Source organism: Microchirus variegatus (assembly GCF_963457635.1).
Source record: "Microchirus variegatus genome assembly, chromosome: 7".
NCBI lineage: Eukaryota > Metazoa > Chordata > Actinopteri > Pleuronectiformes > Soleidae > Microchirus > Microchirus variegatus.
In genome coordinates, this window is record NC_139808.1 from 11,506,919 (window position 1) to 11,524,151 (window position 17,233).

Consider the following 17,233-nt stretch of genomic DNA (forward strand, 5'->3'; position numbering starts at 1 on the left):
TTGTCCAGTTAGAAACTTTAGGGATCATTGAAATTGAGCTACCAAAATGTGAGAATGAAGGATATTGTGTTCAAGTTTGAAAAATAAACAAGATTGTTTCCCATTGGTTGTGAATGTGTTTTTTTTTATTATTATTATTATTTATACACACTTGCATCCTAGGCCTGGAAAGCAAATCCAAGGGTTCATAACAAATAATTACTATCCAATTTCCCACGAAAATGCAAATGCAAGACAAGAGCACAGATAAAGGTTCAACAATTGCTTGCACCAGTAGGTTCAATAAGGCAAACATAAAAAAAGAGCAGGAAGTAAAACAAAACCCAATAAACTAATAAATAAATACTTTAAAGTAGCACAAGAGGTGAAGCAGACAAGAATAACCAAAATGTAAAATTCAGATTCCAAGAGTCCAAAAAGTGTCATCACAAATTAAGACAGTAAAATAAAGTATGTTATGATTCAAAAAGCAAATTCCTATACCTTGAATTATAACATAAGGTGACGATGTTGTGTGCTTATGATGAGTTTAGGGTATAGGTTAAGGTGAGGGTTGTGACAGAAGGAGTTAAGGTTAAGGTTCGAGTAAGACTCAAGGAAATATAATCTGTTGTTTGTATATGTGGTTGGTTTATCTACTAAAGTGTGATATAATCTGATCTGCGGTGCATTCTTCAAATTAGTTGTGTGATTATTGATAAAACTCAAAGCACACAGGTACAGCTCAGCTTTGTGCCTGTAGACATATAATGTCATGAATAATGGGGCTGATTTTGTTTGTGTTGTGTTGTGTTGTGGACACACACACGCAGCTAAACATCCACACCCATCGCTCCTGTTGCACGAGTCTTTTTGTACTACAGATTATGTCATCCTTGACCGGGGAGGGGAGGAGGGACCTGGGTGACTCCAAAGCCTGCAGCAGTCTCATTAAGTTAGAAAAAGGTAACCATTACAACAGGGGAAATACGGGAAAGAGCTTTCAAAATAAAAGTTTAGTGTACACTTTTTGAAGCTTAAAAGCATTATTCACTTTCTGACACATGTATAATGAATTGTTAATTGGAGTGAAGCCATGTAACATCACTCACCGGTTGCTGATCACAGGTCAGTTTTAACACCAGTGGACACCGACTCATTTATAACAGACTAAGGTTAATTTTTACTTTCTTTTTTACAGTTCTGATTCTGAACACATTCCTGGATTTTGTACATTTGGAAAAATGAGTTGCAGAAACAGGTATAAGGTTTGGCACAAGTAAAATTCTCAGTGAAAATTGAATCCACTGATATAATGTGTTTACAACAGAAAGTAAAGCTCTGTGCATGTTGTTTCTTTTCAGTGATTTATTTTCTTATCAAAGCCCAAAACGCATGAACAACGATGACTAGATACAGAGCTACCTCCACGATGAAGGGATCACATTGATTATTCAGCCCTGTGTTGTTTACTCAATGAGAAAGTATCATGTGTGCAGCCACAGTCTGATTATGACATGGTCCACAAAATGCATAAATAACTTCACTGTAAACCACATGAGAACAGTAGATCAACTTTGAATGAGTTGTTTTTTCTTCTGATAAACACTCGCTATTAGGGCAGCACATGGCCAAATTAAGAGGGAACTTGTGGTTCCAATCACAGCTGACATAGGTCGAAATTATGGAGGACGAGACCGGACATATCAATAAATAAATAAATAAATGCTTTAAATGTATTTATTTATGTATTCCTGTATTTATTTATGCATTTATTTATGCATTTATTTATATATGTATTTATTTATTTATTCCTGTATTTATTTATTTATATGCCACTAAACTGCTGTGACCACCTTAAATAAATCAATCAATAAATAAATATAATATATAAAATAAATTAGGTCCAAGTTTTTATGAGAAGACAATTAGTCCGATTTAAAAAAAAAACCAACAACAGAATTCTACACTATATACATACACTTTATGAGCCATGAGGAATGAGATGCGGGGCAGAACAGTCCTTTTATTTTGAAAGTCTAAGCGGAAGTGAGTGTGTCGTGGATTGTCGCCGGTGTTGGTGGGAGGATCCTGCTCGCCTGCCCCGGTTTCCAGCTCCCTCTGTGAAATAAGCTAATACTGCAGCAAGAAGTGACCGAGTGAGTGTCTCCTTCTCAGTGTGGGGAACACGGAAGGAAGAGAAGACCAAGCGCGGATTGATATTAATTCTGATAAAAAAAAACCCTCTCATCTGACTGAAGACAGGTAAATATGAAACCCAAGCTGAGAGTTTGAATGAAGAGTCTTGTTTGTCAGTAATTATCGCTCACTTCAGGCTACTTGGCTCAGGGAATAATCATAAGGTGGTGGCTTGTCCTCGTACCAACACTCGCCCCCCTTTCCCCCCCCCCTGCTTTAGTAATAATAGTTTAATAACAGAGTGTGAACAGTGGACTTGCAGAGTGGACTTGGTGTGTTTCAGTTCAACTGTTGATAGCCTCGTTGTCATAGTTTCAGGGTGAAAGCAGCAGATCTTGTTTGTGTGTACAGTGTGTCCCCAATAAACAGCTCCTCGTGAGCTAGGAACACTTTATTTTCCTCATTATTGATCAGTAATGTGCTTTTGTTTGAGCTGCAGACTCAACAAAAAACATGTGGAGGAGGAACTCAGATATTGATTTATTGAGTTTTTTTGTTGTTGTTGTTTACTTATGACAGAAATTTAAGCTGTAGTTGTATATACAATTATGTAGGAATGTGGTATAATATAAAATAACAACAACAATAAATAAATAAAAGATAGCCTCATATAATAAACTAATTAGTTATTAAAAATAACTAATTTACTCTAGCACAGTCATAACCAAAAAAATGAATTGGCTGAAGTTAAAGGCTATGAAATATACCAGCATATCAGCAATATGAAAGTGAAGAAGAAACATCCTGTAAATTCAAATCATCAGTTGGTTCATTCCAAAGCTTGCCTCCCAAAGCAGCAATACACCTCTGTGTTTGACATTTAAGGTGCAAGACCCACTAAATATTTTATCTGTAGATTCATAGTTGCCCTTTTTGTCTTATTAATTATTAAAGGAAATCCATCTTTGTTCTGTTTATGTTCAAGTGGCCACTGGTCATGAAGTCACCATAACAAGCCGAATCCAGTTTTGAAGCCTCCAGATTTAGGATTTGTTCAGATGTTCACAAATATAACTTACAAAACTGGACAATTTCTACGGTCAATAACGCTTGTGTCCACTTATACGTAATTTTTTTCGCAAAAACAGTGTAATTTTCCTCACTGTTTTTGCGACAAGTAGTCGCCCCCTAGAGGATATCCACACATACAGAGTCTCAGTAGCCATCACACTAAAAGACTCCATCCACTTTTTTATGCATGGTCTGTTTATTACCCAAGTTATTAAGCAAAACGTAGTTAGCAGTTTGGTCAGCGTGCTTAGCTTAGCGTGTTATAGCTTAGTTTAACTTAGCACATTGCCTGGATAAAGGCAAATATGTGTGAAGCTTAAACCGTAATGTAAGAAAAACACAAACAAAATGTCTGTGGTTTTATTATTATCAGATGAAAAAACAAACTTTATGGAGTATTTTTTTTATTGTCAACAGAAGCTTCTTCAAATTAAGCTAAGCTAGCTGGCGGTTACGCGTTACATGTTTGACATACAGATTCATTGTAAGTGTGGTATCAGTCTAATCACCAAAGTATTTCCTGTCTTATAGAAACTATCTATAATATGTTGTGTCAATACTCAGTTTAGAACGTTAAATCTCACTTTTCTAGTAGTTGGTTTTTGTCCTCAACAACATCATAGTTGGTTTTATGACATGCAGTCATTTTCATGGGTGGACCATGAAAGTCATGACTCAGTGAGTCTCCTGAGCTGCTGTGTTTGTGTGTAACATATGCCCCAAAGAATGTGTGAAGCTGACCTGAGCTGTTGTGTAAGAGACTTTAGCACCATCATTTCAGTTTTATGCTCTTGAGTTCCCAGTTCACTTTTAACACAGGAGTCTTTTCATTGTCGTCGTGAATGTTTGATGTGAAGCATGAGATTAGTTTTCGGGTCTGACTCTAGACTTTTTGCATGTCTGGATTTAATCGGATAAGATGTTTTTATGTCCAGATTATGGCATTGTGGGCCGTCAGTGTCGCCGGCCGTCAGGCTCTGCCTCAGACTCTAACTGACGCTGCCTGTCTGTGAACTTTGGCCCATTTTTTGATGTATTCAAATTAGGTAGTAGTAATCGAATATTAAATTACATGGCGTTTCGTGTACAAAACATGTACACAAGACATACAAGGATGCTGGAATTTTGGGACACAAAATCACAATTTTCTGATATTTTATGGACCAAACAACTAATTGATTAATATTCATTGAAATTATTGGGCTGTTTTAATTAAAACAAAACATACACTTGGTTTATCGGACTCAAATGCAAATATAATCAAGATAAATAGCAGAAAATAAGATTAGCTTGACCTGGGGATGGGTAATAACAATTGTTTAAATGTTAAACAATATAATTGTTTAAATATTGTTTACTGCCCACTTGCCTTGATACTTAAAGGGGACATATTATGCTAAATCAACTTTTTAATAATTTAAATACTTATATTTGGGACTCTGGAGGCAAAGTGTGAACTGAGATGACTTTGAGATGTGTTTGTGGTCCTCCTCAGTCCAAGTACAGGAGGTGAAACATGCAATGTTGACTTCCGCACTCATTGGGACTAAATTCCTGGAATTGTTGTCCCCTAAAAGTTCTATTCTTGGCTCCACAGTGCAGCAAAGAGTCCTACACAAACTTCCAGCCTCAGAGGATTTATCTGTCCACTGGATATTTCGTTATATATGAAAGCAATGTGCCTGCTAGAGCCTGCAAATGATCACTTCTCCAAATGCTAACTGCTGTTAGCTCCCAGTAGCCTCTGTGGCTGATTTCCTGTCCCTTAAGTTTCGTTTTACTTTCGTTTACCCTGTTCAGCGTTCTGAACAGGGCTGTTTTGGCAGGGTGATTGAACTGCTGTGGTGCTTCATCCTTATGGTATTTTGACCAAAGCATGTCACAGACATGTTCATTAGGACACCAGGGAACTAGGTTAACTTGGAGAAATAGGGTATAATATGACTCCTTTAAAGTTGAGAATGCAATAATAGACAGATTGGCGAGGGGATGTATTTCTGCAAAATTTCAGAATCTGAGGTCGCCTACAGTACGATCTTTGACCTCATATCAGGTCTGCATATACTGTAGCAGCTGGTCCATCTGGCCTGGAAGGAAGTACAACAGAAGGCACAGCAGAACAGAGAAGGCATCAGGAACAACAACAACAACAACAAATGCCCTCACGCACAAGTGAGCTCCCCTGAAACATATAAAGAATGTCTGATTGGAAAACGTCCACACACGAGACAGCATTTCCGAGAACAGGCTAACCTGTAAGACGGGATCACGGTCAGGCGGGACCGGCTCGTTTACATTGTTGCTGCTCAACTCAGTCACCTGCGATAAACAAACAAGAAAGTTTCACTTCACCTTGGTCCTTGTGTCATTCCTGTTGGAGCCGTGTCGTCTCCCAGTAGGTCCTAACTGCTTGTTCATTAGGACACCAGGGAACTAGGTTAACTTGGAGAAATAGGGTATAATATGCCCACTTTAAATAACTGAACTTGAAACTTGAATAATGAAATACAGCCATGAAAATATTAACGTTACATTTGCAACTGTAAAGTGAAACGATTTTTAGGTTTTGTCCCGTTGATAAGACAACAAATGCACTGTCCCATTGTGCTGTGAGAAATGTAAGTAGACATCTGTTTTCTGCTGCCCTATAGCCTTGTTTTTTATGAAGCCTTTATGTACAACCAAAGTTAAGTCCCTGAAAATACCGACCCCGTGCAAATCAGTATCTGGTTGCGAAGTTTGTTGTATGTATATCAAGGAAAGAGGTGCAGCCTTGGGAAGCCAGTTGGACAAGTCAAATAATAATTTCCTGCAACTTGTTTGCAGAAACCCTCAGACCAAAGAAAACATCATTACCATTTAGTTAAAACCAGCTGTTGATATTAGACATGTGTGAGCATGGAAACCTCATCAGGGTCACAATCTACTATGTGGTAACTGTGATCAGCTTGTTGAAGGAAGTAATGGTGCTTTGCTTTATTGTGCATTTAATGGCTCCTTGTGTTGTTTTTGGATCAAGTTTCTATGAGCGTTTTCCCCTGGCGTTTACTTTACACTTAACACTCGCATAGTTTCTTACAAGTCTGTACACAGTTGCTCTGCACGCAACTACTATTTTCAGTTTCCATTCAATTTTATTGTCAGTCTCAACCACGTTGTAACAAAAGTTTCAAAGAAGTTTAATCACACAGAGCTGAACTCAGTAAACAGGTAAATTGAAAAACAGTTGAACATTATTTCTGATGTTCCTTCAGGTACCACCAGAAGAAGCTCATGTACCACTGTTGGTACACGTACCACAGTTTCAGAATCAAGGGCTTAGACAATTGTTGTAATAAAGGTGAAAGCCACCGCTCAAGAAAAGTGCTATAATTTCATGCGGGGAAAGGTGCAAAATCAGCATCCAGACTCTCATTATTCTTTACTGTTTTGCAAGTGTGTCTCCTAATTGCATAGTGGTGTGGGATACTGAAAAACATTCTCCTAGAGAGTGACAGATTTCTGAGACTGTGAGACTTTGTCACTAAGCAAACGCTGTAGATTGACATTCTAGAACATAATAATTTCACGAACAGCAGCTTTGAGAGTCGTCACTTCAGCATGATTGACTGCTTTATGAACAACTGTATCTGTGGACTCACAATGAGATTAATGAACAAGTCAGCAACCTGAATTGAATGATGTTTGATTGGCGATGACAGATTGATGTTGTAATTTTGTCATAGTTTATCAATTCACTTTCATTTCTCAGCGAGACCCTCACTTGAATTCAACGCAGTGTGCGTGTCAGCTGATACTGGCTGGTTGAATTCATTTTTGACTGAGTCAGAATAACGTCAGGCGCTGGTGTGAATGTGCAGAGGGTAAATGATAGTTTTTGACAGCTGAATCATGATGAACAGGTTTGATCAGGATGACAACGCTGCCTGAAATCATTAACTGCTGGCAACCATAAACTTCCTCCTCAGCTGTTGCTGTCATTAGCATCCATTAGTTCCCAAATTGAGCATCAGTCATGGGTAGCTGGAGTCTTTGGCTTCATGGTGTGTTTGTGAATTTATGGGATGTATCAAGATGCTTCTTTTTTCCCAATATCATTAAGGTCTGGACTACACTAGATGCATATGCGGCACATCTTTCTCACAGAACATCTTGCTTTTCATTTAGGCACCCACGTTATCAGATTAGAGCAGCCACACTCCCGATGTGTGAAGTCATAAACACAAAAGTCCAAAAGCTCTAGTGTTTCAGTTCCCTGGATTTCTGTGAAATGTTTGCAGGACCATTAGATGTGCAGCTTCATACTGAAGAGTCCTGGCATTTTGTTGAGTACAGAAAATGATGTACAGTATTTAAAAGTATGATTTATGGCAGTTTTCAAAAGGCAAATCCAATGTAAAACATAGCAGTCGACAGTCTGCACTCAGCAGACACGCTCCCTGTCTAAACAAAGGTGCCAAAGGCGAAGCAGAACAGCGATACAGCAGTCATGCATAGCAATCTTAAAGGGGTCATATAATGCCTAATTTCTCCAAGTTAACCTAGTTCCCTGGTGTCCTAATGAACATGTCTGTGACATGCTTTGGTCAAAATACCATAAGGATGAAGCACCACAGCAGTTCAATCACCCTGACAAAACAGCCCTGTTCAGAACGCTCGGTTTAGTAGTATCTCTTTAGGTCCACCTTAAAAAAAAAGTAAAACGAAACTTAAGGGGCAGGAAATTACATCAGCCACAGAGGCTACTGGGAGCTAGAATAGACCTTTTTCACGGACTTCCAGTTTTCGAATACCGTTGCCCTCGCCAACACTCTCACATGTTTTATGGACAAAGCGGAGCTCCCCGAGACAAAAATTCCAGGAATTTAGCGCAATGTGACGTCCCAATGAGCGCGGAAGTCAACATCGCGTGTTTTATCTCCTGTACTTAGACTGAGGAGGACCACAGAAACATGAGTGAGACATCTTTTTTCACACTTTGCCGACTGATAGGACCTCCAGAGTCCCAAATATAAGGATATAAATGATTATAAAGTTGATTTTGCATAATATGTATGACATGTTATGTGCACAGAAAGGGACTGTTCACATGTACTGTTTATCTGAGTAAGCATGCGTGCCTCCTAACATGTGTTGCGTTGCCTGTGGCGGTCGCCCTCTCTGCGTTCTGGCTCTGCTGAGGCCTGTCCAAACAGAACCTCACCCAAAAAGACTCCGCGCAGGCTTCACAGAACAGGAAGTAGATTGTTTTGTTTCACAGGGAGAGCTTCAGAGGCCGCCGTGCTGCTGTCTCCCACTTGTTTGGCTTTGTGCCCGCCGTCCAGCTCAGGCCATCGCTGGTCCTGTTCTCTGTAAAAGCACTGCAAAGATACAGCATGGTCATTATTCATTTTGGACACAGCAACCCGGATAGTAAATTGTGACTGAGTGATATCAAGAGGTGCTCCAAATATTTTGACAGCTGTATTCATATAAATGTGATGGATGGAAAACAATAGAATAGTGCAATACTGTTGCACCAAAATAGTAACCTCTGTCAGATAGAACTTTATAGAACATTGCGGTCCTCTTAACCCTAGTCCTCCCAACTAGTTATTGAAATAATATACTCTTTACATGAATCAGTTAAAAATAGTTCAAATTAACATACTTTTTCAAACAGTTGAGTTGCCCCCAATGGACATTCAAGAGAATACAGGCGTCAGGCACTCGGCTTCACCATTGCCGCATGTCCATTATACAGTTCTAGCTCTACTTGGCTCTATACTCCATTTGGGTGTCAGCTACATCATTTTCCATTACTTCATCGTTTTATATGAACACAAACACAGCTCTTTCTCTGGATCCTCCTCATCAGCCACAGCAACACAGGAACGTCTGCACCTCGGCGACGAACCACAGTGTATTTTTACAGACATCGTCCACGTATGCTTGCTGTAACGCTCTTGCCAGTTTAAAAGAAATGGCAGGTTTGAGGTTTGATTCTTGTGTCGGACGCCGTGCTCTCTACTGTGACGACACTCTCTGACCAGTCAGTGATGGTCAGTCCGTTGACGTAACATTTTAGTATCGGCTCAGCTCACACGGAACCTTACCAGAGCAGGTACTAAAAAAAGCACCAGGTACTGTGCCTCATAGAGAAGCCAAAAAAAAAGGGGGTAGAGTGGTGTCAAGTCGAGTAGAGCTGGAACTGTTATGCAGGCTGAGCAATCTCTATGAGCAATCTTTTTTTATGGTCTATTATTATGCTGCGCTGAGTCAGAGAAAAGAAACTAAACGCAGTCAGAACTCTACAAGTTAGAGAGTCTTAGTTTTTTGCTCATGTCTTTCAGTATCTCCATCCTCTTTGCGGCTGTAACACAGTACGTGGCACCAAGACGAAGATGAATTTAATAAAAGGAATCAAATGCTCTTCAAGAAGATAGTGACAAGGAATTTAATAAAACTGTCAAACAAGCAAAACACACCTAAAATTCATACTGGGACTCCTAGTTTGCGTGTCAGTCATCTGCTGCTTTTTCACAAAGCAAAGGCATGAATCAATTCTCATGAGAAAATCTGTATATATATAGTACATACACAAATAAAATGCAAATGCCTCTTTGCAGTAAATGATGGCTTATTTATTCTTTTTATGCTCTCATGACTAGAGTCATGTTGGCGGCTTATGTGTGTATACGCAGACATTTTTTGGGGAACGACGTTCACAGAAAGCGATATAGTCGGAAAAGTTCTCTGTCCGTGTGCATAAGATTTCAGTTTTGCGCCCACAGTTCTAAAAGTTGATTTGCCTTTGATAAGTGGGTGCCGTCAGGACTCTCTGGCAGAAAGTGGATGAGGTGAGGAGCCAAATGACTATATGCACAGCTGCTCCCAGGCAGCAGGGCTCCAGCTCATCCATCAGCAACAGCACAGCACAGCACTGCCTACTCATCCTCGCTCATCCTCGCTCCAGCTCAAGTCAACGCTGTAGTTACGCAAAACATCATCACTAAAACAGCTGAAGTGCATAAAAAGTTATAGCATTCAAAGCTTGGTTACAAAGCTGCATTGAAATCAGTTTGCCAATATTTGTGTTCACAGCTCCTAAACTTCCACTTTAACTTTCCTTCTCATTCACTTTGAGCCAAGAGGTCCAAAATGTGGCCAAACTGCCCCTGCCGAGTGCAGCTAAAAGTTGACAAATATCCCACTCTCCGCGTTAGCACTAGCGTCACCCGGTCAAAACTAATTATGCAAACCAAACAAATCAGATTTGATTTATTGAGAGACTCTTCACCCTCAATAGATGACTCGAGGAAATCTCTTGATCTCAGAAATGCTTTCTCATATTGTTGCGTTATGTCAACCTTTTAATTGTTTTCTCTTATGAAAGGATGTTTTGTAGCGTGGGCAGTCATTACTGATGATGGAATAGCAGCTTTTCTACTGAAAGGACGTGTACAGCTGCTTAGTATAACAGGCAATACAATCTCTCTCGCTCCTCTGATGGTTCAGATCTCCTCAAAGCTATAAATTGAGTCTCGACGAGGTGCATAAGTCTCATTCCCTCTCAGATCATTTGATTTACATCATGATGAAAATGCTGTCATTATTGAATTATTTATCAATAATGATGCAAATGTGTTGCCTATCCCAGCTTTAGCACTGGCACAAACAAAATATGGGCTGGTAAATGTAGCTCTTGATCTTTAATCCATATTAAGTTTGAGGTCATTCTAACAGTGCTATTACTAAAGTGTTCCTGAAGCAGGGGACAAAAGCAGCATTTCTTTTTAGGACATCACCATCTGCCCTGGTTTTCAATACACGCTTTTTTCCCCCCCATTGGTTGCGATGAGAAACAAAAAGTAGGCTAGAGTAGAAGGCCCACTATTATATTCCTTCATATCCCAGTGTGTCTTTACACTGGCTTCCTTCGTTCCCTGGCTCCACTCTTTTCCTTCTTCTCTGTCCTTCCTACAGCTTTGTAGTCTAGACTGGGCACTAGGGACTGGAGGTCCAGGACTACTGCACATTGTCTGTGATAGTGTGTAGATCAACAGCACACTCCCGCAGGTGTAACGTGACGAAGTGCTGTCACTCAGAGATGTAGGAGTGGTCGCTGTGGGGCCACACAGAATGAGCAGAGAGAGAATGAACAATGTGCATGACATAAATGTGTTGCCGCAGTTTCCACAAATAATTAAAAACGTCCGTTTTGTAGAACACAGTGGACAAAGTGGAAACATTCTTTTTTTTCCTTCTGATGATATCGTCACTGGATGTGTATTTCTGATAAATCTCCTCTGGTTTCCCAGCAGAGATGGCCGCCATCCGGAAGAAGCTCGTGATTGTCGGGGATGGAGCTTGTGGAAAAACCTGTCTTCTGATTGTTTTCAGTAAAGACCAGTTTCCTGAAGTCTACGTCCCGACAGTGTTTGAGAACTACATCGCTGATATCGAGGTTGATGGGAGACAGGTTAGTGCATTGTTCCTGAAACGACAAAAACAATGAAGCGAAGAGTTCAGAAGTGATAATGCTCTGCCATTGGGTACAAAGAAAGTCCTTCCCTTTGTGTTTTAATCCAACATAATGCATTTGTCATACTAGTAATTTGAATCCGTCCTGTCATAGGGCCTATGGGTGACTACATATAACCGTTTTACTAACTGCTCATGTGTTTCTTGTGTGTTTTGTTATTATATTTATGGTTTCAGACTGTCAGAACTTTGATATCACTCATTCACATGGAGCAAAGCTCAACTGAACCCAACCATGCTTAGCCACACTGTGATTGGATAATCACTGTTCAGGGGAGGGGTTTAACAGCTTTTATTAAATTAAGATTTTGGCCATTTAGTCATCATCATCATCGTCATTTAGAGTCACTGCCTTAAAATTGAGCTATATTAAAAGCAACACACTGTATTGTGTGATTGTCTACTACAGGAAGTAACATAAAAGAAGATGCTTCCTTTTTACTGTGGGAATGTGTGAGGATTTTCTTCGTTTTACAATCTTGTGATAACAGTAGTTTACTGTATGTTGCAATGATGAAATAATTCAGGAAATAACCACGACATTTGCCGTTTCATGAACCATCAAAAGGACCACATTTAAATGCAAACACAAAGTGTACAGTGTGTTTGTGTGTGTGTGTGTGTGTGTGTGTGTGTGTGTGTGTGTGTGTGTGTGTGTGTGTGTGTGTGTGTGTGTGTGTGTGTGTGTGTGTGTGTGTGTGTGTGTGTGTGTGTGTGTGTGTGTAATAGAAATGTAGTCACAGCAACATCTGACATTTCAGTACAGTGAATATATAATCACACTTGGACTCTTGGATGTGTGGGGTTAAGTGTGTTTTTGACTTTTTGGGACAGCCAGTGTCATTAAACCAACTATCTTAATGACCCACTCCTTAGGGCAAGTGATATGTTGACTCAGTCTCCAGTGAAGGTCAAGGCCTTAGCCACAGATGGCTTGATATTCTCTTGAGCCGACCACCGCTGCAGGATCACCGCTCGGCAAAACAGGAAATGACTGGACTTCCCAGTTTCCTGTTCAGACAGAGAACAGGGACGTCTACTGGCAAAACCCCCCTCCCTCCCTCCCTCCCTCCCTCCCTCCCTCCCTCAGGACCCTCCTCCGCCTCCTCCTGCCCGATAAATGTTTCTCATTTCCCATCCTGGTCGCACCTAATTGTGGGGAAGCGAGGAGGGGTTAACTGTTAGGGTTTCAAGATGGAAATCAGCCAAGAAGGGGATCATTTTGGTGAAGATATGACTGTTGGCTTTTTAAGTTAAGCCTGTTAGTATTAAAGTGGCTAGATCTGATTTGTTGTATTTACCGCTACAGGTAAATAATAGGACATATTCTAAAAATAGCTTCTTTTTTTCCCCTCATCCACTTTTTATTTTCCTCCCTAAAGTTTTTAGTGTCCACTGGGAACACATAACTGCTCTTCTAGTCTCAGCAGTGTGCAGCTACCTCCCACCCTCTGCCTTTGCAAAAATCTATTCCGGGATCGTCAACTGATGCGTGTGCTCTTTCCGTGGGCAGCATCTATTGTCATGCAGTAGATCCAGTTTTTTTTAAGAAAAAAAACTTTGCACATTTCTTTTCTTTCCTTCCTTGAACACAGTGAGTCAGCTTTGGAGCAGAGAGGAGTGAGGGCTGTTAATGCCTGCACAGGGACAGAAGGTATCTGCGTTGATGCCTGATAATCTCCCACTTTCCCCTAATTTAATTAATCAGTGGTGTGATGGGATAAGCTCAGTCCCCAAGTTAATTTCCACAACACTGACAACACAACGGACTTATGGAGCTCTGAGAAGCTGCAATAGTGATGAGTAGCAAATAAAATTTGGTACATTGTAATTATCTAACATAAAACACACACACATCACAAGTTATGATCAAAATGCAAGGTGGTATGGGTCTTTGGGAAAATGTACTGCTTCATGATCATCTTCCAGATATTCAGAACTATTAGTGGGTAATATAAACTGCTACTTGGTCACTGATGACATTTTGATTGTGTATGCAATATTGAGACGGATAAGATAGTGGATAAATAGCGTTTTCAGTATTGTGATAGAGTTCAGTCTTGATGATGTATGTAAAACAAAGTTTTTCTTTTGTTTTGGTCCCAGGTGGAGTTGGCGCTGTGGGATACTGCAGGCCAAGAGGACTACGACAGGTTAAGGCCTCTCTCCTACCCAGATACGGACGTCATACTCATGTGCTTCTCAATTGACAGCCCTGACAGTTTAGGTAAGGAGCTGTTGACACAGTGAAGCCTCTCTCTCTCTCTGAATATGTAACATCGTTGTGCGATGGGACAAAAATGTCAGTGATTAGCTGTTAGTTTCACTTCATTTTCAATTGCTGTCGAAAACTGTGAAACACAGAGAAAGCAACGTCTTCACGTGTATAGTTTTCTGTTTCAAGAATGATTGAAGATAAAGATTCAATTCTCTGTTTGTGAGTGCCAAAAGGCGTTCAGGAGCTCCCTCATTTAAAATGTTTAAAAATGAGTGAAAACTGTTTTTGCGGTTTTAAAAAATCACTCATCTCCATTTCTTGATGTTGTGGAAATTCTTCTCCGATACGAGTGGTTGAGATGAAGAAAGACCCAGAGCATGACGAGACCTAAACATTTATATCTGAAGAAACACCCCTTTCAGATCCCTTTGTCTGAGAAGGGGTCTGCCCCTCCAGGCCGTGCTTTCACACCTCCCTTTTGTCTACTGCAGGTATCGGGGCCAACTCCCTGCAGTATGTTGTATTTAGGTGCAGGTTAAGTCTAGACATCCTAATTGGAATACACAAAAGGACCTTGGATCTTGTGTTAGGAAAGGGGTGTTGGGCAGAGACAAAACAATTTAATTTACCATTTAATTCCTCAAGACCAGAATTTGCTTTTAAAATGGAAGTCGAGGGGAATTTAGTCAGCAAGCCTGAAGTCCCAACATACTCTCTCGCACCACAAGTTATACACTGTGAAACAGGCAATTGACATCAAACACACATACACACAGAGGGAGAACCTCTCACTACCTCTGAAGGTGAGGCAATGAGAGCAATGGAGACTCAGGGTGTATGAACACTCCCCACACATGGACTTAATCAATGCCAATCAGTGCCACACACACCTGATTGCAGTGAGTTGATTCATCCACCCACCACTCTCACAGAGTTGGAAGACTGTGTTTCCTCACAATATGAGAATTAAAACAGCACTCGAGGTCAGACAGCAGCAACCGCACTGTAGCAACATCTTCATGTAAAATGTGTCTGCGGAGGTTGGAATTGTAGGTTTGTTGAGAGCGTTTTGTTCTTTTAATGAGTTTCATGGACCTCAGCCTGAGTGTGTGATGTCAGGTGCAATACACAAAATCAAAATCAGAAAAAGGTCCAAAGTCAAAAGTCTTGTGATCTGGTACACTGAACCAGGTCTCCATGCTAAAGTATGCTCACACTCTGAGGCTCCAAACTGGGCTAGACTATGATTTATTTTTAGACCCTTCTCCATTCATTCCTATGAGAAAAAAATATTTTTTTTCCCCTGATTTTTGTTGCCATGGTTACTCGAAATGCTGAGGGAAGTCATAGCACGCCATTCCCAGTCGCACACGCCCGCAATATCCAATGGCTGCTGTGCAAAGAGCCTATTGTATTATCTGTATAACCTCTAGTTAAACATCTGAATGAGATAAAGTAGCACCAGAGAAAGCAAATTTCTCTGCTGCTGCGATTCATATCGGCTGAGCAAACTGTTAAAAGCTTTCATGGGCTTGATGAAAGGTGGGATTAGTGCAGCTAAAAACATCTTTGCCCGGAGCAATCTTCAGAGTCATCCATCATGAGAAGTGTTTAGCGCAGGGACTCTGCACTGCCTGTCCTTTTTACAGTTTGTCTCCCGAGTATTTCAATTAACTCCTCGTCTCTTCTGGGACAGAAAACATCCCTGAGAAGTGGACGCCCGAGGTGAAGCACTTCTGTCCCAATGTTCCCATCATCCTGGTGGGGAACAAGAAGGACCTGAGGAACGAGGAGAGCACGCGGATAGAGCTGGCGAAGATGAAGCAGGTATGAAAGCGCCCTAAAGGTCAACGAAGCGTTGATTGGGTCAATGAGGAACACGTGGGGAAGACACGTGAAATATTATGTCAGTGCTCGTATTCATCAGCAGTTAAATGTGGTAGGTGCTCCGCAGAGCTGAAGTTGTTTTGACGGTACGGACGAGACGGAAAATAAACTGAAAACTGCCATAAAACGTCTGTAACACTGCCAACAAGTGACATAAGAGTGTCATTACCACCACCTACTGGACTGGAGTGTGGATCAATAGATCAATAAAATGGCAGGATAAAACAATTCAAATGACAAATTGGCCTCGGTGTGTATGATATGTCTAAGTACAGGCTTTCAGATTCCCCAGTTGAGTATATCTTCCCCAAAACAGCAAATTAATACAAAATAATTTTCTGTAAAGCATACACACAAAGCATAAGATGTGCCTTAATCCACATCCCCAAACATTTTAATCCAAATACATCCTTTACTTTCTGAATTATGCTACTCACAAACAGTTAAATCCGGTTTAGAACAGAAACTCCTTGGCAAAGGTAACGACAATATTGAAAGGCAGAATGTCTATATTAGGAAAGTAAAATCAATATATCAATTTATTGAAATGTGTTTCAATTAAAAGCTGTGACCTATAACTTTTCTCAGACAACATGGAATGATTGGTGAGGAATAGTGCGGTTGTTGTTTTTTTTTACCACTGCTAATAAACTCTCCTCCTCGTCTCTGTAAACAAATGAAGACTACATTTTTCCTCAGGCCAAAGGCGAAAACATAGCTGTGACTAACGATCATTGTCACACGGTCCCTAACAACAATCTCTGCTGTCACTGTGCAGGAGCCAGTCAAGTCGGATGAAGGCAGAGATGTGGCGGAGAAGATCAGCGCATTTGGCTATTTGGAGTGTTCCGCCAAGACCAAGGACGGCGTGCGGGATGTGTTTGAGATGGCCACCAGGGCGGCGCTGCAGGTCCGCAAGCGCAAGAAGAGAAGCGGTTGCACTGTGCTGTGATTGGGGGGTTCCAACAACTGACCCACAAACAGAAGAGAAGAAACTGCATGAAAAGGACTCACCTTTTACCAAATGGCATCTTTGTAATGTATTTGGCATATCACGATCAGGGGAGGGCAGATGAAATGGAACGTAAACACACCTAATACAGGAAGTGGACGCTTCTTAGAAATTGATGTTTAAAGTTTCTTGTTGATTTGCATTTAATTTTATTTTACTCATAGAATGTTTTCCCACTTGTTTATTTTTTTCTTTCTTTGGAAGGTTGACGTTATAAGGCCGAGATAATATCAGCCATTTGTTTGCAAAGTTGTTCTTCACAAGCTCGGACAAGCAATGACCTTAGTTTGTAAACTAAGTAAAGTCTTGTCCACACTGTCCTGTTCGCATCAGTTCTTGGTCATAATAGATAATGAAATGTGGATTTATTTTTAAGAGCTAGTGCCTTTTCTGTTTGTATGTTT

At 40.5% G+C, this 17,233-nt stretch overlaps 1 protein-coding gene across 1 annotated transcript; it reads left to right on the forward strand.

The window, feature by feature from the left end:
- The first annotated feature begins 2,169 nt into the window (after window positions 1–2,169).
- LOC310930072 (rho-related GTP-binding protein RhoA-D-like) lies at window positions 2,170–17,144 on the forward strand. The gene is made up of 5 exons (XM_083892966.1): window positions 2,170–2,244; window positions 11,493–11,650; window positions 13,819–13,939; window positions 15,627–15,757; window positions 16,596–17,144. The coding sequence occupies exons 2-5, from the start codon at window positions 11,495–11,497 to the stop codon at window positions 16,767–16,769; spliced, it is 582 nt and encodes a 193-aa protein (XP_083749092.1). The 5' UTR covers window positions 2,170–2,244; window positions 11,493–11,494; the 3' UTR covers window positions 16,770–17,144.
- Window positions 17,145–17,233: the final 89 nt, after the last annotated feature.